Genomic DNA, 26257 nt, shown 5'->3' with positions numbered 1-26257 from the left:
TCCTCTGGTCCCTCGAGATGGTCGCCGCGATGGAGGAGAACATCAAGCAGGGCATCAAAGCAGAGAGAAACAGACTCCAGTATGACTATCTCGGTACAGATTGGCTTGGTTCGGCACCATACAACGTATCTCAGAAGGCCCTGGGGATGGTTACGAAGCAATACAGGATGATGCTGGGCGCTGTACCGTCAAGGACGAGGCCCTCGCCGACGCCGTTGAGCGACTGCACTGGGAGCTTCATGAAGCAATACGGCATCCCCTGTAGTCACGACCTCTTCGAGAGACACCAGTTGAAGAAGCTATCTCTCGTCAAGGAGGACTTCCATCCTTTCTAGTGGCTGAAGAGGAGTCTCCTTGACGAGGACAAGTATCTACGGTATCAGGAGTTTGACCGCGTCACCAGCCTCAAGGGCAGACCTCGTGAATCTGGCGCCTTCGCAAGCAAGCCCAACGCTCCTGTATTGACCGCACCTCCGCTCCAGGCCGTGGAGGAGGACGAGGTTATACCAGCGACTCAACCTACACCTGTACCGGCCAGTCAACCGGCACCACCACCTACACCTACTCCGACTGTCGATACCATCGTCGTCGCCTCGCCGCCTCGTGCTCGCAAAGCCGCGAAGAGTGTGAAGTCCTCTGGCCGCCAGTCAGGTCTCAACCCCAGCATACGCCGAACCCCCTCCTCCTGGGGAGGGGTGACTCTCGATGGGGCTCAGGATACGCCTGGGGGTAGTAGCAACGCCGCTCCTCCGTCCAGTACAGCCTCCAGAGGTCGTGATACTACCCGTGGGGGTAGAGGAAAGACTACAGCAACATCAACGAAGCGGAAGGCTTCAAAGGAGGGAGGCACGGCGAAGAGGACTACTCGCACATCGCGGAAGGCGACTGGCCAGTCAGGGGCTTCAGGGGCTGCAAGCGCGGCTTAGTCAGCGATAAATAGTACTGTAGTTTAATTGTTTTTATTGCGAAAACGGGTTATTTGGCTTATTTGCGCTGGTGTGCGTGGATTCTGTTACGTGGGCTTGGTATTGTTGATGTCCTGGCACCTGGCAGCATTGACAAAAATTCCAGATGTCACAGGGCTAGGGTTAACTATATTCGCGGATTTGGTGGGGTCATAGTACAAGTGAGACAGATGGCATAGTACGTGGATGTGTTCTCTAAGTTAAACCAACAGGTACAGAGCATAAATGGGTGGGTCTACTTACAAACCTAGTATCTGCAATGCCAGCTGGAGAGCGTTATTTGCGTTACCTAGTCTCTCCTCTAGCTGTAGGAGTTTTTTTCGAACGAATGGATAGAGTAGCCTTTTCCCCTTATTCCTGATTCTGTTTGTCCGGCTGGTTGTAGGTTGTTTCCACGCCGCCAAGTCGGCTAGCAGGACCTTCATCGCCTCGAGTTCTTTCTCACAGGAGTCGAGGCACTCACGCACTTGTGCCGTTGCATCTTGGTGGTCGTGCTGGAGCCGCTGGAGCTCTTTCTCGACAATCTGGAGTGCTCTTTGCAAAAGGCCGTTCTGCTGTCTTAGCGACGAGATCTCGTGGTCTTGGCAGTCGAAGGCTTCGATGTATGTCGTGATGCTCTCGGTGACCTGAAGACCTAGAGATACGACAGCGAGGGCCAAGCCCCCAACACTAAGGGGGTCCATAACAGTCGTGCACAAGTCTGAAAGATAGAACGCCAGTAAATTTTGGATTCGCTTGTGGGCCGCACTGAATGGGAGCAAACACAAGTTGGTCAAGTCAAGGACATGGAGGAACTTAGGAAGCTGTGGAATCAAGCCTGGAGGATGAGGGGGGAAGACTGAGTTTGCTGCTGCCGCAAAGCCCAACGAAATGAAATGAGAAAGCCTTACTGTCGCTCTCTGAGCAAATGGGAACAGTTGTCCATTGGCATGCCCGAGCGATAGCCTGACTGCATACCTGCATGCACGTGTAAGCCGAAGAATCTGCCCTGGACCTTGTGTAACTGCCCCGGGGGGCTTGGAATCATTTCCCGCAAGCTGTGATCCAATAGTTTGGCCTTCTGTGAGCCGATGAGTTGCCTTATTCCAATGATTGGTTATGAATCACCGAGAAGTCACAAGCCTCGCCATTTGTTGCATACCTAAGCACCCTCACTGATGGATTAGGGGGACGTGAGGTACCAAGTATGTAGGTAGGTACCTATGGTACATTACCACTTGGCTGTGGCCAAGCGCCCAGCACTGTTAAAAACTCAAAACCCCCGAAAATGGCGCTGCGGCCGCGCCCTGCCAAATTCGGCGGCCGGAACAGCAAGTTCTACACTGAATAATCTGTAAGTTTGATTTCCGCTTAGATACTATCTTGTGCCCCGGCAGGAAGAAGCCGCTACCATCCAATCTAGGTAGGTGCCTCGCGAGGTATTTGTGCTGTTGTTTGGCGTTTCCCTGCTATAACAAACCCCCAGGCGTTGATGGCGCGGCTCCAAGCTGCCCATCAATGATACGATCGCGGAACTAACTAGTACCTAGGTAGCTCTACTGTTCATCGTCTGCTTGCCATCTGGATTCACAGGGGTTTCATTGGTCCTTGCGAATGGGAAATTGAAGTCTGAGAGTAAGGTGGATGTCAGCAGATTATCTCAACTCTCAACTCTCAGAGTATGTCACCAGAACCCAGGTAAAACGTACTGTACGTGTAGACCTCGTCGATAACATTCGGGCTAATCCTCCAGGCCCAGCCATTTTCGTCGATATGATAAGGTTCGCCGACCTACGGATGTCCGTGGTTAGATAGGGACCTAGGCAGAGAAGCGCAATGGGGGCAGTTCGTGGGGCTTGCCTGGTCGTCGCCCCTATTATGATCTCTCCAAAATTCGGTTACTCCGCCAAAGAGGCGCATCTCGAGAGAGCGGCCGCCTGGTGTGTCGATACGGCCTTGGCCAAGCCAAGTAATCAAAATGTTCCCGAGTTCGTGCACGATAGTGGTTACAAATGCGAACAAATGGTCTCGATACTGTTGTCCCGCCTCAGGAGAGATGCTCGTTCTGGCCGCGAACATGGACTCTGCCCTCTTCATGTACATCTATCGTCAGTACACTGAGGCCGGGGGTCGGGAAATGGGTTAATCAATGCGCACCTGTGCGTTGAGATAGATACTTTGCTGGTGAAAGGGGAATGTTTCAAGATTGCCATCCCAAGGCTCTCTAGGGTGATATGCCATAACGTCTTGACGTCCCAGGGTTTCATCTAGTATCATCCTCGGGGTTTGGAGTCGAAGTTGATCCACAAACCAACCCGTCCACCGGCGTGCTTTTGTTTTATCCCCCCCGAACCGGGCCGAGTTTGAGGTAGAATCGTCGAACTGCAAAGCAATATCGGCTAGTGCTTCTTTGCTACGGCCCTGCTCTAATATTTTGAGCGCAATGTCGAGTGCGGATTCGATGCATGTATATGCCTTTGAGTTTGGTTCGTAAAACGCATGTAGCCCCCGGTCATCAGCCCTTCTCTGAGCAAGTGAGAACATTGGGATGTTGAACATGGCGACACGAGAAAATAGTCGGCAAAGACCGATGGATATAACTGGTTGGTTTGATGCTGCTGACATCCTTGGGGATACTACCGGTGCATTGCTAATATATAGACATTATCACCTGATATGGCCACCAAAACCAGCCGTCCAAATTATACCACTGACTCGTTCCCGCTTGATCTATCGCCAGTTTTGCCCCAGGCGAGTTCTTTACTTTCTTTATTTGCCCAACAATTTCCAGTTTGTTCACGAGTGCTGCAAATTGCTTTTTCATAGCCACGAGGTTCTTCCTTTTTATCAACGACGCCGCCTCGCAGCAAAGGGACATCGATAAACCCAGCTGGGGAGCTTGGCATTCGCACTTCTTAAAGTTGGATTGTGGTCATGCCTTAGAGACTTGTGCACAGATACCTACCTTGCTGTGTAAGTGGGTGACTTGACCCACTTGTAATATACAGATTACGGGTTGGTAGTCTCTCACAAGACCAAGCCATCTGAAGAGGAATCCCGGTTTTCAAGACGTCACCAAACATTATTCGAGAGATCGGAACGTTCCACATGATGAGCGCCATCGAAGCTTTTGTGAAAAACAGGGGTCAGAGGAGTGGGCCTAAGTAGTAGAAGCAACGCATTGTATATTATCGGCTGGTATGTTGTCAAGCCGCCAAGCCCGTAATTTACGCCTTTACTCAGTACACCTGCAGCTCAGAGCTTGGCGATATAGCAACAGGGGTCCCAAGGTGGGATTTGCGACTTCGCTCGCAGCTCCGTCATCACCAATTCATTGCCCAAGAAGCACACCATGAACAACCGACCCTTCTCGTTACAGCCGCGCTCTGCGCCACAACAAGGCCCGCAGTCTATTAACGAGTTTATACAGCGACTCAATGTCGAACCAGGCGGATTCCGCGCCGTTAACTCGGCCGAGCTACGCCGGGAAATCGAAGCCAGCCAAAATGAAACCGACGGCGACAACGATGTCGACATGACCGGCGAGGTCTCCGAGGACGAAAGCGACAGCCCCGAGATCAAAAGCATTGCCGTAGCCCGCGATGAGATTCTCCGCGCGATACACCAAACCCATCAAACGTCCATGTTTGCCCTCGACTTCATATCGCTTCTCCTCTCAAAGGAGAATCCCGGCCTGGCTGTCACCACTCTCAGCCCTGGCCTGCGAGACCTGGTCGGCATTGGCACCCTAGGCGCCACGATGCTCGACGCTCCCACGCCGATGACCCAGAGCAGGGTGTCTGATCACAAGATGGTGGCCATCGGAAAGCGCCTGATGGACCTGAACAAGGCTGCGGATACCGCGTTGGCAACATCTAAGAGGCTCCAGCGGGAGATTAGCCTAGAAACAAAGTACTGGTCCGAGGTTTTAGGCGTGGGCGATGCTGGATGGCAGACCTTCCGATTGCCTCATGAACCCCAAACGCTGGGGGTTAAGTCCGGTTTCTCCAACAGCGGCCCAGAGTTCAAGAATAGCGGCATCGCCCCCTTGAGAAGAGCAGAAGACGGATCTGTCAAACTGGAACATGGGGCCATGGATGGTGGGTCGAAGCGCCTCCAGGTTAAGATCCTAGAGAATGGTGTCGTTGTCGGCAGGTCTTCGTTGCCACAGCCCATACCCCCTGACGCTCCGCTCGAGGACCGCGTCAAGGAATCGCGAGAGACAGTTTTTGCGCAGGAGCTGTGGCACGAGATAAACCGCGAAGCCCGCGATCAGCTGGACGGCCTTGCCACCGTCGCAGAATCGACGGCTACCTACAACCTGGATAACACAACGACCATCGCTCTCCAGCTCGTAACTCTCGGTAACGAGCAAGAAACAGCAACACAACGCTCCGCGGCCCAAGACGTTTTTGCGAACGAGTTGTGCACCATTCTAGGCCTCCTACTTACCAATGCACACCGCGCCAACGATCTGAAACGGTCCGAACCCAGCGCCAAGAAGGGCTCCATCCCCCCCTACTTCCTCCTCAGGCCCCTCATCACCTACCACAAGTACGGCCAATCCGTCCAGCAATGCGCCGAATCCCTCACCGCCCTGATCTCCGTCCTCCGCTCCGCCGGCGTCGCCTCCTCCATCACCATGAAAGAAGCCCCGCTGCGGCCCTTCCCCGACAGCACCACCCCCGCGTCCACATCCCTCGCAACCCTCCTCCTCAAGCCGCCCACGGTGCAGTTCGACCTGACCATCACGCCGGCCTCGCGCCTGCGCATCCTGCTGCGCCCGGCCCTGCTCGCGGGCGCCGCCTACGCCGTCTCCTTCCTCCCGCCCCTCCAGCAGCAGCAGCCGCCCAACTCGCCCGCCAACCCCCTCCCCGCCGTCTGCCCCACCTCTCCCGAGGACTACACCGACCCGGCCAAGCTCCTCGCCTACCTCTACGCCGCCGTCCCCTGCGCCCTGGCAGCGGCATACTACGAGCTCGCCATCACACAGCAGCAGCAGCAACAACAACAACAGCAGCAGCAGCAGTCCTCTCCCATGCTTGACGGCCAGGGCCCAGGCCCGGGCCAGGACCAAACCCAGCCCCAAGATGCGGAGGCGCTGTGGGGCATGCATCCCCAGGGCAATGGCATCGTCGACCTGGCCACGGGCGGGGACTACGGCGTGCATTTCGGGCTGGAGCGGGACGCGGCGACGGGGCGGTTAGAGCTGACTGTCGAGGGGGATTATGTGGAAGGGGGCGGGGATGGTGGTGGGGTTTCGCCGACTGAGATTGGGGACGAGATGGAGGTTAAAAAGGAGGGGATGGAAGAGGGGAGTGGGGGTGTGGGTGTGGGTGATGGTGATGGTGAGGGTGAGGGTAAGGGGGAAGGGCGCAAGGGGGATGATGGCCCGGAGCGCAGGAAGGTGCATATGGAGTGGAGGTGGCCTGGGACGAAGGATGCTGTTGGCGCTGTGACGAAGCAGGTGCTGAGTAATGGGCCTGGGAATGAGTGAGGGGTCTGCTGGAGAGGCTCGGGCTGTTTGTAGCCGAATAGTGTTTGGTGATATCCTCATGGGTATATTAAGTAGTACTTGGTGTACTCCGAGCGAGTAGCCTTGATCAAAAGAAGCGAGAAATACGTTAAACATTTACTCAAGTACATGGACACGTAGGACTACAAAGGAGGTTAAAGTCGAAGCAAATGAACCGGAAGAGCTGGCAAGAGAGGTGGCCCAAAACACCACCGCTAAGACAAACCACCGTCTCCAGTCCGAACGCAAGCGACTTCTGCAGTCTCACAGCGCAACAAACAAACAACCAACGACGGTCTAATCGTAATCATCATAACTACATGCCTAGCTAAGAACAAGGTATGTGCCTCGCAGTACAAGAGTCTAAGTAACCAAAGAAAAACAGAACCAGAACGAGGTAGTCATCGACCCATCCAAGACGTACACATCCCACCTCCCCCAGCACAAAAACGTCCGATTCAAAAAACCAAAAACATCTTTTCTTTTGTAGGTCATCAGTGTCGTTAGGAGAACATGAACATGCCAGTACAGTAAGGCAGCGACAGCAGAACCGGGAGTGAGGCAGAGAGAATATCCAACCACCCCCCCAACCTCCCCCAATCCCACTGCCCTGGGCTCATTAGAGAAAGCAAAACAGCAAAAACAAATGCCAAAACAACAAATCCAAGAGCAAATGCCAAAAAAAAAGCAAAGAGATCCATCAGTCATCATCAGTCAGTCAGTCAACCCGTGCCATGCTCCCCCTACCCCCCACATCACCACCCCACCCAAGCCCAATCTAAAGAGTCATCAGATGGAATACGGTTTCGCTCGCTCGCTCGCTTCGTATCACGTCATCACATCATCAGAAGTTGTTGCCTCCCACTTAAGGGAGTCAGCAGGGAAGGAGGGAGAGAGAATCAATCAGTGGCGATACCCCCTGCCCGGGTGGCGGCTCTCGTAGTGGACCTCGCGCTCGACGACGCGCTCGTCCTCGTAGTCGACCGAGTAGCGGTGGCGGTGGTGGTGGTGGTGGTCGCGGTGCTCGTAGTCCTCGCGCCAGTCGCGCTCGTAGGCGATCTCGCGCGCGCGCTCCTTGCGCGCCGCGCGGATGCGGTCCGAGAGTTGCACGAGCCGGAGGACGTCCTCCTGTGATGGTGGGTTAGTAGGTGGGCATTTCTTATTTTTTTTTGGGGGGGGGGGGGGGGGATGCGGGCTTACGTAGGCTAGGTACTCGACGATGTAATAGAAGAACTCGGTCTCCTCAAAGTCGTATTTGGATTCCTGGATGGCCTCGCGGCAGACCAGGTCCTTGGTGATCTCAGTCCAGGTCTCCGGGCGGGACCGAGCCGGGGGCGTCGAGCCGCGGACGGAGATGCGGCGATCCGTCACCTTCTCAATCTCGACGTTGCGCTCTCTGCTTACGCCACGGTCCTTGTCGACGACGTGCACGCTCAGGCGCCTCTCGCGCTCCGGAGCGCGCAGCTCCGTGAAGCTGGTGGTCGACGACACCGCGGAGCCCTTCTCCTCGCGCTCGGGGATAAACTTGGCGCGGCGCACGCCGCTATACTTTTGCCACGTCACCTCAGCCGAGGCACCGCCGGCACCGTCCATGCGCACGCGCTCTGTTCCGGGCGGCACGTCGATGATGGCCCAGTCCTTGGTGATGCCGTTCCAGGCCTCGCCCATCTTGCCGCGCGAGTCCAGCTTGTTCGTGATCTCGTACTCCTCATCGCCGTAGTCGATGGTCGGGGGAGCTGCTGACTGGGCACGTCGGGTCCTGGATACGCTCCGTCGGCGCTCGATGTCGACGTGCAGGTGCTTGCGGTCGGCATGAACGGTGACATCGTCCTCCCAGGTCTGGGCGGCGCGCCGTGACGGCCGCTCCCGAGAGATGGACCGACCGCGGCTGTGAGTGTGAGAGTGCTTGTGGATATCAATATCTGTCTGGCCCCGCGAGGTGTAGATGTCGATCTCAGTGTCGCGGTGACGGACCGGCGGGGGTGGGGGCGACGGGGGACGGACTGCCACAACGCCTGTGAGAAGTTAGCACTTAATCCACAACGATACTAGGATGGGGTAAACTCACCGTGGTCGATATCCCGGTAGTGCGTAATCACTTCTCTCTCCACTGTCGGCCCCTTGATGACCTTGGGGGTCGGCGGGCGCGGGGCTGGGCTCGGAGCACGCTCCTTTTCCCGCTCAGTAATCCGAATTCGCTCCCGCACCTCGGTATCGGGTGAGGACGACCTTGACGGGACGAAGCGGATCCTCTCGGCAGGGCCACGGCTGGGTTCCCGGGCGACGCGGCGGAAGTGGATATCCTCTTCAAGTCTCCTCGGCGGGGGGCTGACGCTCCGAGTCCGGTGGACTACGCGCTGTGTGATACGGGTCCCGGCCGGGCTGGGTGACCTCTGACGGGGCCGCTCAACCGTCTCAATCTCTCTTTGCCTGAGCACCATCTGGCCCGGCTCGACCCGCCTGTTTTCCTCGCGCATAAAGGCAGGGATGCGGTCATTCACCCGCTCACGCTCACGACGGATTTCCACATCGTCATAGTCCCGGACTACGGTGCGACGCATGGGCTCTCTAAACTCCCGCTCGTCGAAGTCGACTCGGCTTCTCGACATGGCTGCTGATTGCTACTGCGTGTGTTGTTTCTTGGGGTTCAAAGTTGTGGCCGACCGGCGATCAGGTGGGGCAGGTACAACGGTTAACCTGGCAGAGAGCGGGGGAGCAAGGCTGTCGGGAAGGAAGGGATGAACGGCCAGATAAACCGGCAAACGACGGTCGGAACCCGGTGTTTCGAGCGTGTTTAAGCTGTGGAAATGTCGAGATTTCCGTGCGGGTCGAAAAACCGGCGGCTGGTGGTGGTGGTGGTGAAAAGTACTAGTTCAAGCCGGCTGAGGGAGGGAGGGGGGCTGTGACGTTGGTCCAGGTTGGAGGGGGACTCGTGGGCGGGAAGCCAAGGCGGGGCAGCCAATGTGACCAAGGACCTTGGCAGACCAGCCTCTTCTGGGAAGTTGTCTTGTCACTCGAGAGGACTCGGAAATTCTCTGTGGGTTGTGAAAGGTGGTGGGATGGAATGAAGCCGCAGGGTCCCGGCCGGTATTAAGAAAGGCGGCCAAGGCGATGGAAAAGCTGCGAATTGGTTTGGAAGACCACAAAACAGAAAGGGGCCGCAAGGATAGGCGCGCTGTTGGCCGACCTGGTCGATAGTTATTCTCGAGGAGGAACCTAGAAGGCACTGCAATGGAGACGGGAGCCGCCTTCCTCGCCGCACGAGATTGGAGACGAACTGGGTTGGCCCAGCGAGTTTCAGGGTCGGGGCCGTCTGGCGTAGCTGGCCAATTGTTCGGGATTTAATTTGGGCTCGAAACCAACATCGTCATCCCACAGCTGCTGCTTCGGGGTCGCAGGCCATTCCCTGCGCCCTAGATCCGCGCCTGCCTTGAGCGCTAGCAACCGACTTGTCAGTGCATGCTGACAGGCTGAGACCAGACGAACTGTTGGCTGCATCCTCCCTGTACACTGTGCATAAGCGCTGGAGCATGCAGTAATATACAGTGTGTAAACCTTAGTCTATACACTGTGATTTATCCTCCCACAATTGTGCGAGATAGGTATTGAGAGAAAAGGCCATCGTGGAGTTCAATGTCAATTTGCGAGCGTGTGGCACTTCGATTTCTTCCGAAGAACTTACGAGAAGGTGAGACAGCAGCAATCACAAATTTTGACTTGCGTTGTGTCACACAAGCTGTCGAAACGCACACGAGGCCGCCTCAGCAGGTCTGATGGTTGCTCAGCGGTCCAGTGGGCCCCGAAGGAGGATGTCATGCCACTGACGCCTTGTCGCAGGCACTCTCGCACGCGCCAACCAAGACACACGATTTGGGAGTCTGACAAGAGGGTGCTTGGGTGCTACCGAGAACCATGACAAGAGAGAAACATATCGGCCAATCACTAAGCATGCGTTCTTCCGCTTGCTTTCGGTCAAGCTTTTGCATTCCGCGGAACCAGTAGAGAGGCTGAGAGGGATCTGGACCCGGTCATACATCCATGATCATCATCAGCCTGGCGGCAGCCGGCCGCATCTCGTGTTGCTTGGGACTGCAGTTTTTTTTCTTCGTCGGTTAGGTTGGGCATCTACACTAGCCTCGCTGTGAAACAGGGCTCCCGAGGCAACTTTGATCTCGCACATGAAAAAGCCAAGTTGAGACCATGGAGGAAGGTCTTGAAAGTGACGCAATGTTGCATAGTGGCCACCCTTCGAGAACCAGACCAAGCCAACCCCAAAAGATTATTGTCGCCAATAGCATCGTGAGGGGGGTGGCCTCCGTGGCTGGGCAAACCACACACAAATTGACGAACACCCTGAATCGAAGTCCTCCTGCCTGCCGTACTTTTCCTACGGTCTTTCGATCAACTCCCAGCGACATGTCCGAACCCGGAGGTCAAGGCATCAAATCCGCCGGCAACTCGGCTGCTTGGGAACCTGTGCCTCGCCCAAACCCCCTTGTTGGTGATGTTCAAAACCAACCACCCACATGGATGCGGCAGGGAGAGGCGCAACTGCCGGCCCGGCCCATAGCCTAGGCCAATGTAACCCGTGCCACGCATCTGTTACCCTCCTTCCCCCAGATTGCCGAGCTATGTAGAACATTGAAGAAGGCCCTTATTGTTTCGTTTCATCTGCATGCTGTGGTGCGCTGGAGGCCGACCGTTAGGTCCAGGCCGTAGCATTGGAAGCCAGCCGCGCCCCGGCTCACATAGGCCGCCAGGCCAACGGATGGAAAATCGGAACACAAATTGATTATAAGCCCCCTTGGCGGACTCGTTCCCATGTTGCAATATGATACAGAGACGCTTGTTGCCGCACCTGCGCCGTCCTCAGAAACTCCACTACTGAACTCTCCAGCTAAGTCGGAAAAATGGGGTTGATACAGTGCCTTCCCGTACCAGCTATCGGCCGAATAGCCGAAGAGAGAAGAAATGCGAGGCACTTCAGCATGTCCTTGCCGTACAACGCACACACTTAGGTAGTCATAGGAAAGATTGTTGCCACACCCTCACAGCCCCTGTGTCGCATCGCTTAAGCGGCCCTGCAACCGATTAACAACCAACCAGCAAATATTCCATTGCACATCCGTACTCACGCCTTTCTACCACGCTTCTTCGGAGCCGGGGCAGCCTTCTTCTCAGTAGCCTTACGACCTCTCTGGGGCTTCTTGGCGGGGGTGGGCTCTTCCTCCTCTTCCTCGTCGGTCTCGGATTCAGGGGCAGACATTGGCTCAGAATCAGCTTCCGACTGCGGCTCAGATTCCGGCTCCGGCGAGGGCTGCTTCGCTTTCTTAGCCCGTGCGGCCCTCTTCTTAGGCGGCTCAGGCTTCGGCTCCGGCTCTTCGTCGACTTCGTCTTTGACAGCCGCCTTGGAACCACGCTTGGCTCTGGCCGCTTTCTTGGGCTTCTCCGGAGTCGGTTCGGATTCCTCCTCGGCCTCGCTCTCCTCCTTGACAGCCGCAGCAGCTTTGGTGGCACGCTTGCCCTTCGCCGCTTTCTTAGGCTGTTCCGGGGTGGGTTCGGGTTCCTCCTCAGCCTCACTCTCCTCCTTAGCAGCCGCAGCAGCCTTGGCCCCACGTTTTCCCTTCGCCGCTTTCTTGGGCTTCTCCGGAGTCGATTTGGGCTCAGCTTCCTTCTTGGTGGCTCGCTTCGCTTTCTTCGCGGGGGGCTCCGGCTCATCATCTTCCTCGTCGTCGGCCTCAGCCTTCTTTGCGCGGCTGCGCTTCGTGGCTGCCTTCTTGGGCTTTTCCGGTTCGTCGGCTTCCTCATCACCGTCCGCGGCCTTTTTCGCGCGGCCACGCTTTGCAGCTGCCTTTTTGGGCTTCTCCGGTTCATCGGCTTCTTCGTCGTCGGCCTTAGCCTTCTTCTTGCGCCGGTGGATGCCCTTTTGGCCGGGTACGTTCATATCGGGATCCTGCAATTTCCATGTTAACCAGCCACTCTGGCGTAGCGCAAAATTGGGGAGTTATTTACTCCATTGAAGTCCTCGGGATCGATATGGCCCTGGGTGATGACGCGCTGGATTTTCTCACGGATATCAGGATGATCCCTTCTCGTCGTCAGTAATGCCATTCCCCTCCCCACACTATGTCGATGAATACACTTACTCGAGATCCTCCCAGCCGTCAATAGCATCCCAAATGTACTCGCCATCAGAGTCCTTGCCAATTCCGTTCTGCATGTTCACGACCTGTTCTCCGGAGACACAACCCCTGGTAAGAGTGGTCGTCAGTACTCCCTCCTCTGCGGCTATCAAATAGGTGGTGACCTACCAATGTCTCCATTGCCAACCGCCATGTTCCTGAATGGTGACCCAGGTGCCCATGCGGATCTCGCCCTTCATGATCTTCTTGCCTTCATCCTTGCAGGCTGCAACTTTGCAGCCGGCCCGGTTGTTGGGCGAGATTTCTGTCCGCGGTCAGTACGCTGTTGTATGCATTTAAATATGCATGTGGCTGCATTCCACTGTAGTTTATGGCGGCTGAAGGGAGTCGGCGCCAGGTGCAGCGAGCGCGTTGAAGCTCCATCTCAGCTTCACTGTTCAGGGATAACAGCTCCAAAGCTTCGCCGCGAGGTGCGGCCTAGGTGATAGATTAGATGAAATAAAACTTACCTATGCGATAAGACATCTCAACAGTAAATCTATTTGACGACGAATTGACCTTCCTGGCAATCACTTCTCGGAAAATAATGATGAAAAACAAGAGGAGGTCGCCGATTCGGTTGAGTCGCGGTGTGCTCTGGACGTTCCAGCGGTCAGCGGCGTAATGCAAGGCGCGTCAGTGCGGCTGCGATCCAAGCTTGTATTCTTTGGCTTGCGCAGTTTGAAACTGGAACAGACAAAAAGGAGAACCCACAGGGTAAATAAAACTTTGCTGGTAAACTGATTTACAATTCAGGCAGCAGCAGAGGTTTTGTAAAGAGAAGATGGAAGGTGCGTTGGGAGAAGGAAAACCAAGTCATTTGGCCAGGGTCGAGGACCTTGTGCAATTTGGCGGGGACCAATTCCGGGCAAATTGTCTTGGAACCTTTTCTTTAACCCATCAAACTTCACAACAGTTAGGCATCACAGAGGGATATAGCTATCCGGATGCCAGGAGAAGAAAAAGAACAGTCTTAAATGGCTATTCCCATGGTCATATCCATACAATCCCATCCATCCCATCATCATTCATCATCAACCACCTAGCATCAGAAGATGCATACTCGTTACCCTAAATCATCTTCATCAAACAAAACAAAACAAAACAAGGCAAAAACAGCCCCCTCAACCCTTACAAGAAAGGACACCACCCAATATACATAGCCGTCAAATTCCGCGGATTAACCGCCCCCTTGATCAGCTCCTCGACCTGACCCTCCACGCCAAGCGGGATGCTCTCCTTAGGCAACAGGCCCGTAACCTTGCGGCGGATGCTCTCGACGGCGCTCGTCGGGTTGAGCTTGACCTTGGTGCCCTCATGGTGACGCTTGGTACGCTGCAAGTCGAGCGTGGGGTCGTAGATGAAGGCCTCGAGGATGGTCATGAGGGTCTCCTCCTGTTGGCGGAGGATGCGCAGCGTCAGCTCGCTGCAGCGCCGGAACGGGCCCTCGGTCCGGTAGATGCCCATGGCCGCCTCCATGTTGTGCGTCAGCCGGAACGGCACGCACTCGGGTTGCGGGAACGTCATGCCCTTGTCGAACATGCAGTTAAAGTCGACGTGGAAGATGCCGCCGTTGCCTTCTTCGAGGAGCACGTTCTCCCCGTGCCTGTCGCCTAGCCCTAGAATCGTGCCGACCATGGACATGACCGCGCAGGAGCGCGTGTACTTGAGTCGTGCGGCGAACCACGCCGATGGGTTGGGGAACTGCGCGATGAACCACTCGGGCAAGACCGCCGGGAACTTGCCTAGGATATCGTCCGTGAAGATGTGGATGTTGGAGGGCGATGCGGCAGCCTGGTTCATTTTGATTTGGAGCTCCTGGTAGTTAGGTACGATGCCGCGCGATTTGTAGATGGCGAGCAAGATGTCCCGCAGCGTCTTGAGCCCGTCCACCCACTCAATGATACCACACTCCTCGTTGAGCGGCGTAACGGCGTACGTGCGGATGTAGAGCTGGCGCTTGCTGGACTCGGCATCCCGCTTGAGAGAGCGGTTGATGAGAGTGTTGAACTCCATCAGCCGCTGGTCGGTGCGGAGATCGTCTTTGGGCTTGACCAGCAGGCCGTACTGCTTGCCATCAGACCCGCAGGCCGTGAGCTTGCGTGGTTTTGCCAAGGACCCGAGAACCAGGACGTGGTCAAGGAAACCCCTGATGGTAACTACATCCCTGGAGAATGCCTTGTGTTTCCGGGAGGTATCTGTGAGTGTTGGTAGCGCCGCAGTCAAAAAGGCCTCGATCGGCACCACTAGCGGACAGGGAGTGCATTGGTGGTTAAAGTGGAGGTCTCTCGTAATGCTCGCCGTGGTCGTCCTGCTGTTTGGGAAATCGCCATTTTTGCAGGCCAGCAAGAGCTGCTCGGCCAGCTTCTCGCCCATTTTCAGTAACGATCTGAGATCGTGAGACGAACCATCCGCCTTCTTTCCAAGGTTACGAGCAGCCTGTAATATCTGGAGTCCTCTGGTTCGGCGTTCGCTAGTCTGTCTTGACGCCATGAGTGGGAACAGACTCCATATGGACTGCTGGGGATGCGCCTCCACTACTTTGAGAATCATCGACTCCAGCACCTTGAACACATCCAGATTAGGGTGCGCTATTCTTGCCACAATTTGCGGCAGAGATGTGTAGAATACGTATGCTGGCAGTCGGATGATGTTTTTCATAAAGCTCTTGCATAGTTCGTGGAAGATGGCCTTCTTGCGCATTTGCAGCTCCCGAGATATTGATATTTTGCCGTCAGCCGCTTTGTCAACTTGCACTTGAGCGCCTAGTTCAAGAAACAACGTTAAGATGCGCGGCAAGGTTTGAGAGAGATACTTTGTCCCGTAAATGAGAGAGCGAAGGTAGTTCTCGATGACCAGCTTCGCTGTCTCGCCGCTCAGGTACGAGTCCGTCTGGTCGTCTGGTTTGAGAGCCTTCTCCGACTCCAAAACCTTCTTGTAGTGGCGGCCAAGGTAGTAATGACCCTTCTCCCACTTGGAGTGTGTTTTCGCGGCTTGCTGGTATCGTGACCGAAGTGCTCCGGCGTTTGTTTGACCCGTTGAGTCGAGCCACTTTGCAAGGAGGAGGTGGGCTCTTGCGGTTAAGAGATTGCGCTGTGCCGCTGGCCCTTTGCTTGAGGTCGGCGGCACGCTGGTGCTGAAGGAACTGACATTGATAAAGGAGTTGGTGGAGATGGCGAGTTGCAAGGTCTGAATGGCCTTGCGGTGGTGCCCATCCTTGTAAAACAGCCGGGCGTTCTCGATGATGGCGGAGCCGTCTCCAAGCTTCTGCGCATGCAACACAGCGTTGAAGGACTGATGCATGGACCCGGCTTTTCTCGCCAGCCGCGCGCTAGACAACCATTGTGACGAGATGTCTTCATTCCCAAATTTGGGTCTAAGCGGGTTAGCAGCCGTGCTCGAGTCAAGGGAAACAAGGTAGACATACCGCATCAACTCCATTGCCGCTCTCCTGATCCCGAGCAGATACTGTTTATCACCCACGCGCGCCCCGAGTACCTCGAGCCGTCTGTCCAGGTTCATAATAACGTCCTGCTGATCGCCGTCTCCCTTGAGGTGTTCGTTGGCGATCATCTCCAGATCACTCAAAACGTGGCACCTGAGCATGGCATCATGAGAAGCGCGCAGCGAAGCGGTCGTCGAGTATGTCATGGAACCAGCCACCTTGTCCCGTAACATCTGGATATGGTCCTTGAATTTGTCGACATTTCCATTTTTGAGGCAGAGCAGGGCTTGTCCGACGCCGAGATTAAACACCTCCGAGACGTCTCCCCCACTGTACAGCTGGAGATACTTCTGGACGGTTTTCCATCTGCTGGTGGCCCATGAAGCTTCGACGGCAAATGGTGCGATCCTGTTTATGTTGTTTAGGCCCATGCCTTCGACATAGTTGAGCAAGACATCTGCAAGCATGTTAGTGGATTCGTCTCTCACCATGCATGGGCAGGCTTACCGTGTTGTCCGGACTCTCTCAGACAAGTCAAGAGATCCTGTTGGATGTCCGCATCCTCAGGGGACTCGGCAAGCCGGATCTCATACCATGTCTGCGCTGCCGTCCATCGTCCGGCTTTGCGGTGGTTAAGGGCTTGCTGATCCAGAGTCACATGTTGCAAGTGTGCCGATACACCTTCGAGGCCATCCGGGTCGTCGATTTGTGTGTAGATACTCTGCAAAGTTTGCAAAATACGATCGTTCTCCTCCTTACCCGCTTTATTCTCGCGGCTCTCAACGTGCGGCTCCAGAAAGAAGAGCGCCCGTGCATATTCGTTGCAGTCGACTGCCCGTTGGGATATCAGCTCCGGGTCAAGAGAGCTGATGACTCCCTGGACCCATTGGATTTGTTGTTGGTCGCGGTCTGTCTGCCTGTGTTGAGACTTTTTGACTTGTTTCCACCTCATGCAGTAGTCAAGGATGCGAAACACGGCCTGTTGGAGGTTAGCTGGCATTTCGAAGGGGAACACTAACTGGCCCATACCTGATAGAATAACTTCGCCTCTTCTTTTTCCACATACGAAGCAGTCTCTGGGGGCTGGTACTTCAGCATTGCCACCAGCTCAGCCGAAATCTTTTTCCTGAAGTCATTCGTCCTCTCCTGGCCCACAATGACATGCAGTACCACATACGGCAGCAGGAACTCAGTTACGGTGAGGTCCTTAACCTTGATCAGCCGGCACAGTGGCTCGAAAACAGCTTCACTATTGATGTTTTGGGCGTTCCGGAGAAGATCGAGAACGAGGGCTCTCAGCCAGAACGCATATGACCGACCGGGTTTGAATATGGGATACTCGGTCGGCTGCTGCACCATAGGAGCCACTCCGAATCGCGACGATAAGAACGGCGTCAGCACTTCCCGTGTGTTCTCCGAAAAGGTAAGCCACTTTCTGTAGATCGCCTCGTTGACGCCGCCTTGGCTTTGCTGGAGGTGAGCGTAGTTGAAGTCGGTTCTCAGGAGGAGCTCCTGCATCGCGTAAGAGAGGAACCCTTGGAACTTAGTGTCGGCGGTTGATAGGAAGGCCTTGACGAGTACGTTCTCGAGCATGAAGGCGACAAAGTCGGTGGTCTCGGAAGCGTCGTCGAAGTTGCGAGTGACAACGAATTGGCTCTGCTCGCGAACCGCCTCCAGACGGTTCGAATCTACACAGCCAACAAGGCCAACCGCCTGGGCGCAGAGTCGGGTAACATCAAGATGCCAGCCATTGTATTTTGCGGAGCAGTCCAGCAGGGAGCGCATGAGTTCGGTGACAACAGGGTCTGGCTGCTCGCTGCTCGCCGAGGTCTGGAGGTAGTCTTGGTTCTTGTCGAGGAATGCGATCAGCTCAACCAGTGCCTGTTCCACCACTCCAGGGTTCTCATGCTCCAATCGTTTGGCGAAGACAGCAAATGCTGCCCGGTTATCCAAAGGCTCCCGAAGACTGTCCAACTCTTTGCAAACATCTGCAAGGTCGCCTACGTGGTTCAGCGAGGGCAGCTGATAAACGTGGTCGGCCAAGATGCGGTTATGGTCTTCCAGCAGTTTCCAGATCAAAACCTCGGATTTCTTCTTGGTCAGCTTGTCGAAGGTCTTCCAATAAGACCCGATGATGAAGAAGGTGGTCTCAATCAATGCCTCCACATCCGCCGCTTCCATGTGAGTGAGCATGACCTCCCAGCAGGAGAAGGCAGCAGAGCGCAATTCCTCGGATGCTAGAGCAGAGAGGAGGCAAGCCGAGATCTGCGGACGAGCAATACACACGAAGGTGTTGCATATCCTTATCATCTCTTCCATCGCCCCGAGGCACCGCTGCTGCTCCGAGATTGGAGGAGTTGAGAGCCAGGTATCATTGATAACCTCACTCAACCGTGCTGTCAAACCGAGTGCATGCTGTTGCAGATAGCGCCCCACAATCTGTGTCTTCTTCCGCTTATCTTTCTGGTCCGCCAAAAGGAGTGTTGCCATTGTGGTCAGCGCGGCTCGAACCTGTATACAATTAGCGTCTTGTTGAGCAATCATCAGTAGATTCAAATCAACTTACTCTCGCCTTGCGTGCGTCATTCGCACCGGCACTGGCCTTGAGAAGCTCCAGGGCAATAGGGAGGGGATCTGTTCGAAGCAGTTCCACCAGTTCAAACCTGTCCACGTGAGGAGAAACGTGTCCAAGCAAGGACATAGTATGGGAGGCGATATCAGGAGCATCCTGCACAAGGAGGAGGGCCAAGATTGATGGCAGGTTGGCTGCATCCATACACGGCTCCCAGGTTTCAGTATCGCCCCGTGCCTCGGTGATCTTTTGTATAACCTCCCTTTTCTTGGTCAGGACCAGCCAGGGCAAGGCATGCTTCTGTATTGTGAGCAAGAGGTCAGAGACACTCATCTGCATCAGGTCGGCAACCAGCTGTGCCGTCTGCGGTTTGGATACCAGGTCCTTGACAACAGAGAACGCTAGGTTTGCCCAGAAATGTTGGAACAGCTGTGCCGGTGTTTCTCCCCTGAACTCGGCGAGATTTAGAATCTCATTGAAAGCAAGGCCTGACACGATTATGCTGCGGTGTCCTAGATACTCCACCAGTGTGATGACGGCAAGGTTGAGCTCATCAACGGACACGACCTTACCGACCTGAGCCCAAGCCATGATGCACGTTTCATGCAAATTTGCGGCGCCCTTGTCGGAGACTGACTTGAGTATACTCAGCGCGTTGGCCCTGTTCCGTCTCAGAATTTCCCAGTCGAATCCCGGCGTGAGTGGTTCTGAGATGAAAACAGCGAGGGCTCGTCCAGCGGCAATGCGGAGTTCTCGGATGGAACTTTGCAACGACTGGAGACACCATTGCCCAGGACCGGATTTCTCCAGGTCCCAAAACTCGCTATCTGTAGAGTGCTTTGCAAGACGTCGGAGGACAATCATAGCAGATACTCGAAGTCGCCGGGATTCTAAGAAGGTCGGAAGCTTAATGATGCTACTGAATATCGAGATTCCAAGAGCATGTAATTGTTCGAGTCGGGGTGCAGCCGGCAAGTCGGTCAATTTGGCCTCCGAGCAAAAGGAACACAAGAATGCGGGCAGCGCTGATTGCCTTGCCCTCCCGAGCTTCAACGTTTGGTCAGCGGCACAGGGTATACGACAAACGAGGTCGATGAGGTGGCACTGGTCCTCTTCATCCATCGCGGGGAACTGATCACTGTAAAGCGGTTAGTCCGATCGATCCCGTTGAACACGTGAGGGGAACACACATTATGCAGGGTTCCAATTCATCTATTGGGGTGTCAGAATCGCGGGCTACCAGCCGGCACAGTTGGCTCCTAAGCTCGAGAAACAATGGTGGCTCGTTATCATTCAACCTTTTCCGTTTAGCAACCGGGTTGCCGGGTCCATCATTATTCGGTCGAAGCGCTAGTCTCTGAAGCTGAAGCCCGAGCTCGGGATTCATGAACATAACCGGCTGAGTCTCCTCACTGCGGCTTTCAAGTGGATAGTTGGCTGTTACCTCGGTCAGAAGGTGAACAGATCGCTGAGGGATGGTTAGCAGGGGAACTTTGCAATAAAAGAGACAAAGCATACCCAGGTATCTGTGCCTTTCCCAACCGCAGGATTCTCAGAAACTAGCCGTTGAGCAGAAGGCAGCAGCCCGGAAACCACAAGCCGTGATGTTGGTGCATGATCGGAGGAAGCTTTAGCGAGGCAAATTAACGCAGAGCAGAAGGTCCGTCTATGGGCCACGCCATCGTCGTCCTCAGTGAGAAGCGGCTGGGGAGTTTGCAAGATATCCGCGCAAACCAAGACCAAAGCTGCGCTAGCTTTGTGGTAGAGTACTAATTCTGACCCCTGGGAGTCGCTGTGAGAGTCTGCCAAGTCTATGGCAATTTGGAGAATCGAATCCAAGTTAATCCCAAGGGGCGTTGGCCAGCTAAGTAGGATCGAGCTCAGGGGTTGCAAGGTGTCCAGGAACCAAACCAGATTCTGGCCGTAAAGCAAAGAAGCCTGTGCATCTGGCTTGTGGATCACGCCTTTGATTATTTCCAGTATACCCAGAGCGTGGCGAATGGCGTGCTCGGTGTCCCGAAGTGTGAGGGTGCATCCGCGGGGTGCACCCTGGGGTAGAGTGTCGAGGAGAGTTTGCGGGGGCAGCTTGATCTCAAAGGGAGTATCGCGCGAAAACGGGGTCCTGGACTTGAAAATCGCAATGATAGCTGCAAACCAAACGAGTCAGTCAGCGCCGCAGCAGAGCCGAATACCACTTGACACTCACCACTGAGGTTCGCTCTGAAGTACTCCATCAACGCCTTCCCTAGATCCCACAACCCAATATTCCCCGCAGCCAGCAACAACACACGCTGACACAACTGCTCAATCTCCTTCGACATGCCAATACACCGCCGATGCCCCAGCATGCGCAGCAACTTGGGCAAGATCCACACCCAGAGCGGCTCCGCGCCCCTGCCCAGAAAGGCCTTGCCGTCGGTCGTGCGCTTCAGCACCGTCGGCGTCTCCTTGATGGTCACCCACAGGAAGTTGACCGCCTTGAGCGCATCGGCGCGCAGCCGCTCCCGGTCGGCAAACGCATCGTCCAGCTTCAGGTTCTCGAGGAAGACGCCGCCGCAGACGTAGACGAGCAGATGATTGTGCTCGACGCGCTCTTCGTGGGTCTTGAGGGAGCCCGGGTCATTTTTGACTTTCTCGATGGCGGCAAATAGGCGCTTTAGTTCGGTGGTCTCGTCGGGTCGGGAGGATTTGGAGGCTGTTGTTGAAATGTTCTCGACGAGTTGGGCGGCGAGGGTTGAGGGGGGCGGTCCTGTGGCATCATCGAAGCCATGGAGCTGCTGGTGCTGGTAGCCGGGCCGGGCCGGTTTACCGTGCAATTCGGAAGCCATTTGTCGCTGGCATCGTCGGTGCGGCGACCGGGGAAGCAAATGGTGTCGGTGATGCGACGTTGGGGAAACACGCCCAGTCTAAACCGATTGGAAGAGACGCGTTTTCGCGGGGCCTTGAAAGTTTGAAGCTGGCACGAAAACACGTGATGGCTTTACGAACCAGCAACCCTAACCCTTGGCAAAGGGAAATGGAAGTCAGGGGCAACAACAGTATGAGACCAAGCAAACAAACAAACAAACAAACAATTTATTCCGCCCGGCGGGTTTAACCCGAAAGGGCAACTAATACTAACTCAACCATACATTTCCAAAGATATGCCTTGATCTCCTTAAAGCCCATGCAAGTCCATTCTAGCGTGTTCGCTCCGTTCTACCATTCTTCTTCGGATTCTCGTGGGTTGGTAGGATTAGTAGTGGGCTGGCTTGAAGGCGATTCTCCAAGTGTTCAACGTCCTATCTTCGGCGGCTGAAGCGGTGCCTGCTGTCCGGGGTACGAGGTGATGGGGGGGGGGGGGGGGGGGATTCGGTCATGGAGAGTAGTGGGTGGTCACTTAGGTGTTTTAGTCGGTCTGCGGCGAGTTTGCGTCAAGTCGACCCGTGGCCATTGCGAACCGTATCGTCGTCCGAACGGCCTCTAGGTTCGGAGTCCAGTCTTTGCCATCCGAGGGTGATTTGCCTCCTAGATAAAAGGAAATGTTGCCTCTGTGCGTATCTGTGCATCGGAGCATCTCTGTTCTGAGCGTGGTCCATGTTCTGCATCGGAAGAGAAAGTGTTCTACTGTCTCTGCTGCTTGTCCACATGCGCACTGATCTGACGGTGCTGCTTTGATGCGATGCAGGTATGTGTTGAGCTTGGCCATGCCTGTTCTAAGCTGAGCCAGCACGCCAGCCTCGCTTCGAGACAGGTCGTCGTATAATAGTCGCGTATGCTTCCCTGGTAACGCTATATCGACTCTCTTGGAATGTCCGCCCACTTTGTCAGGTAAGGACGTGGGCGCTGCCCGCTTTGCCCATGCGATACGGAGGGCTGTTGGCCGCATGGCCGGATCCTGGGTTTGCGGCGTAGCGTCTCGCCGCGTGGCTTCCTTTGCTTTCGCTTTGGCTGTGTTTAGGAGCTCGTTTTTTGTACCCGCTTGGATCCAGACGACCGAGATCGTGTTTCCCGCGTTGCGTAAGGCACTTATCGCATCGTACGCCTGACGGAGATATTGTTGCCCTGATTGCCGGTGTGGTCGCTCCAAGGCCATCACGGCTGCCTTGTTGCTGGTGGCCAGGATGATCTTCCGGTACCTAACATTTCGAATCAACCTCAACGCGCACCCAACAGCCGCAAGCTCCCCTGAGAACGGGTTTTGCTCCGACCTAGAGCCCAGCGTCACACTGAAGGCTTCGTTCCTTGAGTCATCTCGTATCGGTAGCGGGAGACGGACGACTCCTCCGATCCCTACCACGTTGTTCCGTGCGGAGCTGCTTACGGCGATCCGGACCGCCCACTCTGTTTCTTTTTGCTGCATGCCTGTTCCGTCAACCGTAGTGCGGACTCGCCTCTCCCACGGTGCTAATACGACTGGAGCGATGGTTTCGAGGCTGTCCAATGGGACGTCCTTGAGGAGATCTGCTACCTGAAAGAAAGGCGAGCGGTAGGATCTCCGGAACTTGCGCATCCGGGAAGTGGTGTTGCGTAGTGGATTCGTGTCCGGTAGGGTGTGGATGACCGTCCACATTTTGATCGACCTCTTCCAGAACCGATCTTGGGCCGTGGGGATGTGAGCTTCTGCTTCTGCTACGCTTGTTGCTACCTTGCTGAACGTTCCTATGATCCCTTGCGCCGCGACCCTCTGCACTCTGTGTATGGCCGGCGCAGTCTTCCAATTGCATTGGTGCATCCAAACGCTGGAGGCGTAGTCCACCACTGGCGCGACCATGGCGGTGAACAGCTGCCGCGCCGTAGCCGGAGACAGACCTCTGAGCCGTTTCAACTCCATCGCCGCGCTGAGCCCTTTGGAGGCCGCTCTTGCGATATGCTCCTTATACCTGAGCTTAACATCCATGACCACTCCAAGGATCTTGACGTGGTCTTTCGGCTGAACATTTTGACCCTTGATGGTAAAGGGCGCCGAGTTGGCTTTGTAGGCCTTGCGGGTAAAGTGGATGACGGCCGTCTTGTCTGCTTCAAATGTCGCTCCACTTCTCTTTTCCCAGTCTAACGCTTGGTCGATGATTGCTTCAATGCCCTTGCGTGTGCTCTGTGCCGTCGGTCCTGTGACCCAGGCGGTAAAGTCATCGACAAAAGCTATCGCCCCACCGTTGCTATCAATCTTTCGCTGGACCAGATGAGACCAAGCACTGAGAACCAGAAGCGCTGGTGTGTTAGGGATAACATTTATCCTATCACGGACTCTACAAGACATTACTAATATCCTAATTCTGCGCAAGACGCACGTCGTATCTAACTGGCCCTCAGATATCGTCTCATGTGCTACTCAACAGCTTCTCAACGGCCCATTTGACCGAGAAGTTTCTCAAGTCGGAGTAATGCTGCCCAACGCCAACAAACAACACCGGCACGTTTGTGGCATGCACAATGCTAACCAACGTGCCGACCATGTCTCCAACAGTGTCGCACTTTGAAATGATAAAGCCATCCAGCGACCGGCCAGACCCGAAGGCGGCATTGAAGTTCCTGGCTTGGGCGACCGAGTCTGTGCCGACGAGTGCCTAATCAGGGGAGTCAGTATTCTGTAATGTTCGTACGTAGAGGGTAAGTTCAGAGTAACATACCTCGCCGACCATCAAGATCTTGTCCGGCTGCGCAAACTTGGCAAACTTCTCGAGTGACGACATCAACCGCTGGTCATTGTGCCTCCGCCCAGCGGTATCAATGAGCACGACATCGAAACCCTCTTGCGCGGCAAAAGCAACAGCATCCTTGGCCACAGCCGCAGCATCCTTGCCATAGCCCTTTTGGTATAGCTCGACTTGTCCTCCCTCACGAGCTGTAAGCTCCTTGAGGTTGCGAACGTGTACTGCCAACTGTTCGACAGCTCCGGAGCGGAAGGTGTCGCCGGCAGCGATGAGGACCTTATACTTGTTCTGGAGAAGGAAGAAGCAGATCTTGGAAAGGTTGGTGGACTTTCCGACACCGTTGACGCCGACGATAGACATGACGTAAGGGCGGGCTTTCCGGAGAGAAGTAGCGGACGGCGCGGTGATGGCGTCGATCTCACGGAGGAGGTCGAGGGAGGATGTCGGGGTGAGCATCTTGGTTAGGGAGGCTTCCATGGCTTTCTGTATCCTCGCGTTTATGCCTGATGTACGTGTTAGTGGCAATGTTTCAGGGGTAAAGGGCGAGGGAAACAGGCTTACTCTCGAAATTTCCCGTCTTCACTCCAAGGAGTTCCTTCTCAACGCCCTCACACAGCCTGACGGCAGCTTCTCGCGCAACGTTCTTCTTGAGAAGATGTTCTTCCATGCCCTTCATCGCCTTCTCGAGATCCTGCTTCGTCAACGTCTTGCCACCAACAACGTTCCTAAACAGTCCTCCAATGGCACTCAAACTTGACCCAACAAGACCGGTTGACCCCTCGGTCTTGGTTGTGGTGTTCTTCTTGGCATCGGCATCGGCCAGAATGGAATGAACCTCATCACCCAGATCCCTAAGTACGAATTTCCCCTTGCTCTTCTCACCCCACGTGGAAGCATCCACTTCCTCGACAGCTCCTGGCCTCCCGCCAGCTTCAGCCCCACTGTCGTTTGTGATCGAGTAATCGAGCTGGACGTCGTCGGTTTCATCCGCGAGCCCATCCGCATCCCATTTCCGCCCGCGCTTCGCCGCCTTCACCGGCTTCCCCTTCCGCCCTGGGCCCTCGTCGCCTGATGAAGGTGGCGCCGAAGTGGTGTTCTGGATCTTTCTCGCCCGCCTCGACATCTTGCCGCCAGGCCCAGGTTTGGCTACCAGCAGGTGGTTTGCGCTGGGAGTTGACGGGCGCGAGACATTAGGTGTTGCAACCGGAGAAGGTTCGGCCGACGATTTGTCCTGAGGCTTCTGGTTGGGTACGAGAGCTGGCGGCAAAGGGGGGTCGTCACCCGCATCCTCGGAAGTAGCCTCATCAATGTATGCACGTGTGTCCGACTTGCTGCTGCCTTGCTCTAACTCTTGGATTTGCTGTTCAAAGTATTCGTCGAACTTGATACACTCGATGATGGTGGTGTTTGGCTTCCTAAGTTGGTCGCCGTAGAGACTCAGGAAGATAGCCTTGATGTTGTCAACGAGCTTATCGATCCAGGGCAAGTGGAGGAGAGACCGGTAGACTGCCTGTCGCAAGTGTCAGTGGCGAAGAGGATAGAGAAGGGGCTTCCTGGTACTCACAACGAAAATGATGCCCAATTCTTTGTTGAATGTCCATCTTAAGCTATGCTGGTCGTGTTTGTAGGGTGGGTTGGCGGCGGCGGATGCGCCATCCTTTGCGCCGGCGACGGTGCTCTTCTCCTCGATAAAGACATCCGAGATAAAGTTATTGACTACCGAGGGGCTGACAGCTGCATAATTCCTAGACCAAAGAACCACACCGGAGGTGTTGATGATTTCGAAAGCGTCCAACATGGTGAAGCGCAGGTCGAGCACCGACCTTGTTGCTGGCTTTTGCTGATGCAGAAAGACTGAATCGTGTAAACTGTTCTCTCGGCCGCGTGTTCCACGCTTGTGGCAATGACGGCAGCCCCTTGTCCCTCCCGAGAGGAATCGCACTCAGTGATAGGTTGGCGTCGCCGG

The 26257-nt window shown here is 55.3% G+C and overlaps 6 protein-coding genes across 6 annotated transcripts; 1 reads left to right on the top strand and 5 right to left on the bottom strand.

The window, feature by feature from the left end:
- Positions 1-1144: 1144 nt before the first annotated feature.
- On the bottom strand, positions 1145-1855 carry F5144DRAFT_578730 (uncharacterized protein). The gene has a single exon (XM_066789274.1). The coding sequence runs from the start codon at positions 1646-1648 to the stop codon at positions 1205-1207; it is 444 nt and encodes a 147-aa protein (XP_066641728.1). The 5' UTR covers positions 1649-1855; the 3' UTR covers positions 1145-1204.
- Positions 1856-2178: 323 nt separating this feature from the next.
- F5144DRAFT_578726 (uncharacterized protein) lies at positions 2179-3572 on the bottom strand (the record flags this gene model as incomplete). Its single annotated transcript, XM_066789273.1, has 4 exons — positions 2179-2573; positions 2654-2735; positions 2805-3035; positions 3102-3572. 4 exons carry the CDS (start codon positions 3567-3569, stop codon positions 2491-2493), a joined length of 864 nt encoding a protein of 287 aa, XP_066641727.1. The 3' UTR covers positions 2179-2490.
- A 682-nt stretch (positions 3573-4254) lies between these two features.
- On the top strand, positions 4255-6631 carry F5144DRAFT_305198 (subunit 17 of mediator complex-domain-containing protein). Its single transcript, XM_066783918.1, has one exon. The coding sequence runs from the start codon at positions 4297-4299 to the stop codon at positions 6439-6441; it is 2145 nt and encodes a 714-aa protein (XP_066641726.1). The 5' UTR covers positions 4255-4296; the 3' UTR covers positions 6442-6631.
- A 731-nt stretch (positions 6632-7362) lies between these two features.
- Positions 7363-9068, bottom strand: F5144DRAFT_493425 (uncharacterized protein; the record flags this gene model as incomplete). Its single annotated transcript, XM_066785975.1, has 3 exons — positions 7363-7587; positions 7660-8474; positions 8528-9068. The coding sequence occupies 3 exons, from the start codon at positions 9066-9068 to the stop codon at positions 7363-7365; spliced, it is 1581 nt and encodes a 526-aa protein (XP_066641725.1).
- Positions 9069-11406: 2338 nt separating this feature from the next.
- F5144DRAFT_305127 (poly polymerase and DNA-ligase Zn-finger region-domain-containing protein) lies at positions 11407-13217 on the bottom strand. Its single transcript, XM_066783917.1, has 6 exons — positions 13112-13217; positions 12771-12906; positions 12606-12710; positions 12472-12547; positions 11595-12412; positions 11407-11540 (listed from the first exon to the last, which is right to left on the bottom strand). Exons 1-6 carry the CDS (start codon positions 13125-13127, stop codon positions 11531-11533), a joined length of 1161 nt encoding a protein of 386 aa, XP_066641724.1. The 5' UTR covers positions 13128-13217; the 3' UTR covers positions 11407-11530.
- A 555-nt stretch (positions 13218-13772) lies between these two features.
- F5144DRAFT_594377 (uncharacterized protein) lies at positions 13773-26089 on the bottom strand (the record flags this gene model as incomplete). Its single annotated transcript, XM_066790569.1, has 17 exons — positions 13773-14114; positions 14145-16017; positions 16069-16543; positions 16594-17065; positions 17116-18549; positions 18653-19548; positions 19579-19796; positions 19849-20126; positions 20177-20403; positions 20439-20469; positions 20621-20805; positions 20865-21407; positions 23109-23133; positions 24070-24204; positions 24268-24794; positions 24853-25801; positions 25856-26089. The coding sequence occupies 17 exons, from the start codon at positions 26087-26089 to the stop codon at positions 13773-13775; spliced, it is 8844 nt and encodes a 2947-aa protein (XP_066641723.1).
- Positions 26090-26257: the final 168 nt, after the last annotated feature.

Source organism: Chaetomium tenue (assembly GCF_020726465.1).
Source record: "Chaetomium tenue strain MPI-SDFR-AT-0079 chromosome Unknown F5144scaffold_5, whole genome shotgun sequence".
In the NCBI taxonomy this organism is placed as follows: domain Eukaryota; kingdom Fungi; phylum Ascomycota; class Sordariomycetes; order Sordariales; family Chaetomiaceae; genus Chaetomium; species Chaetomium tenue.
Note: the sequence above shows the minus strand (reverse complement) of the source record. Positions and strands in the feature narration are given on the sequence as shown.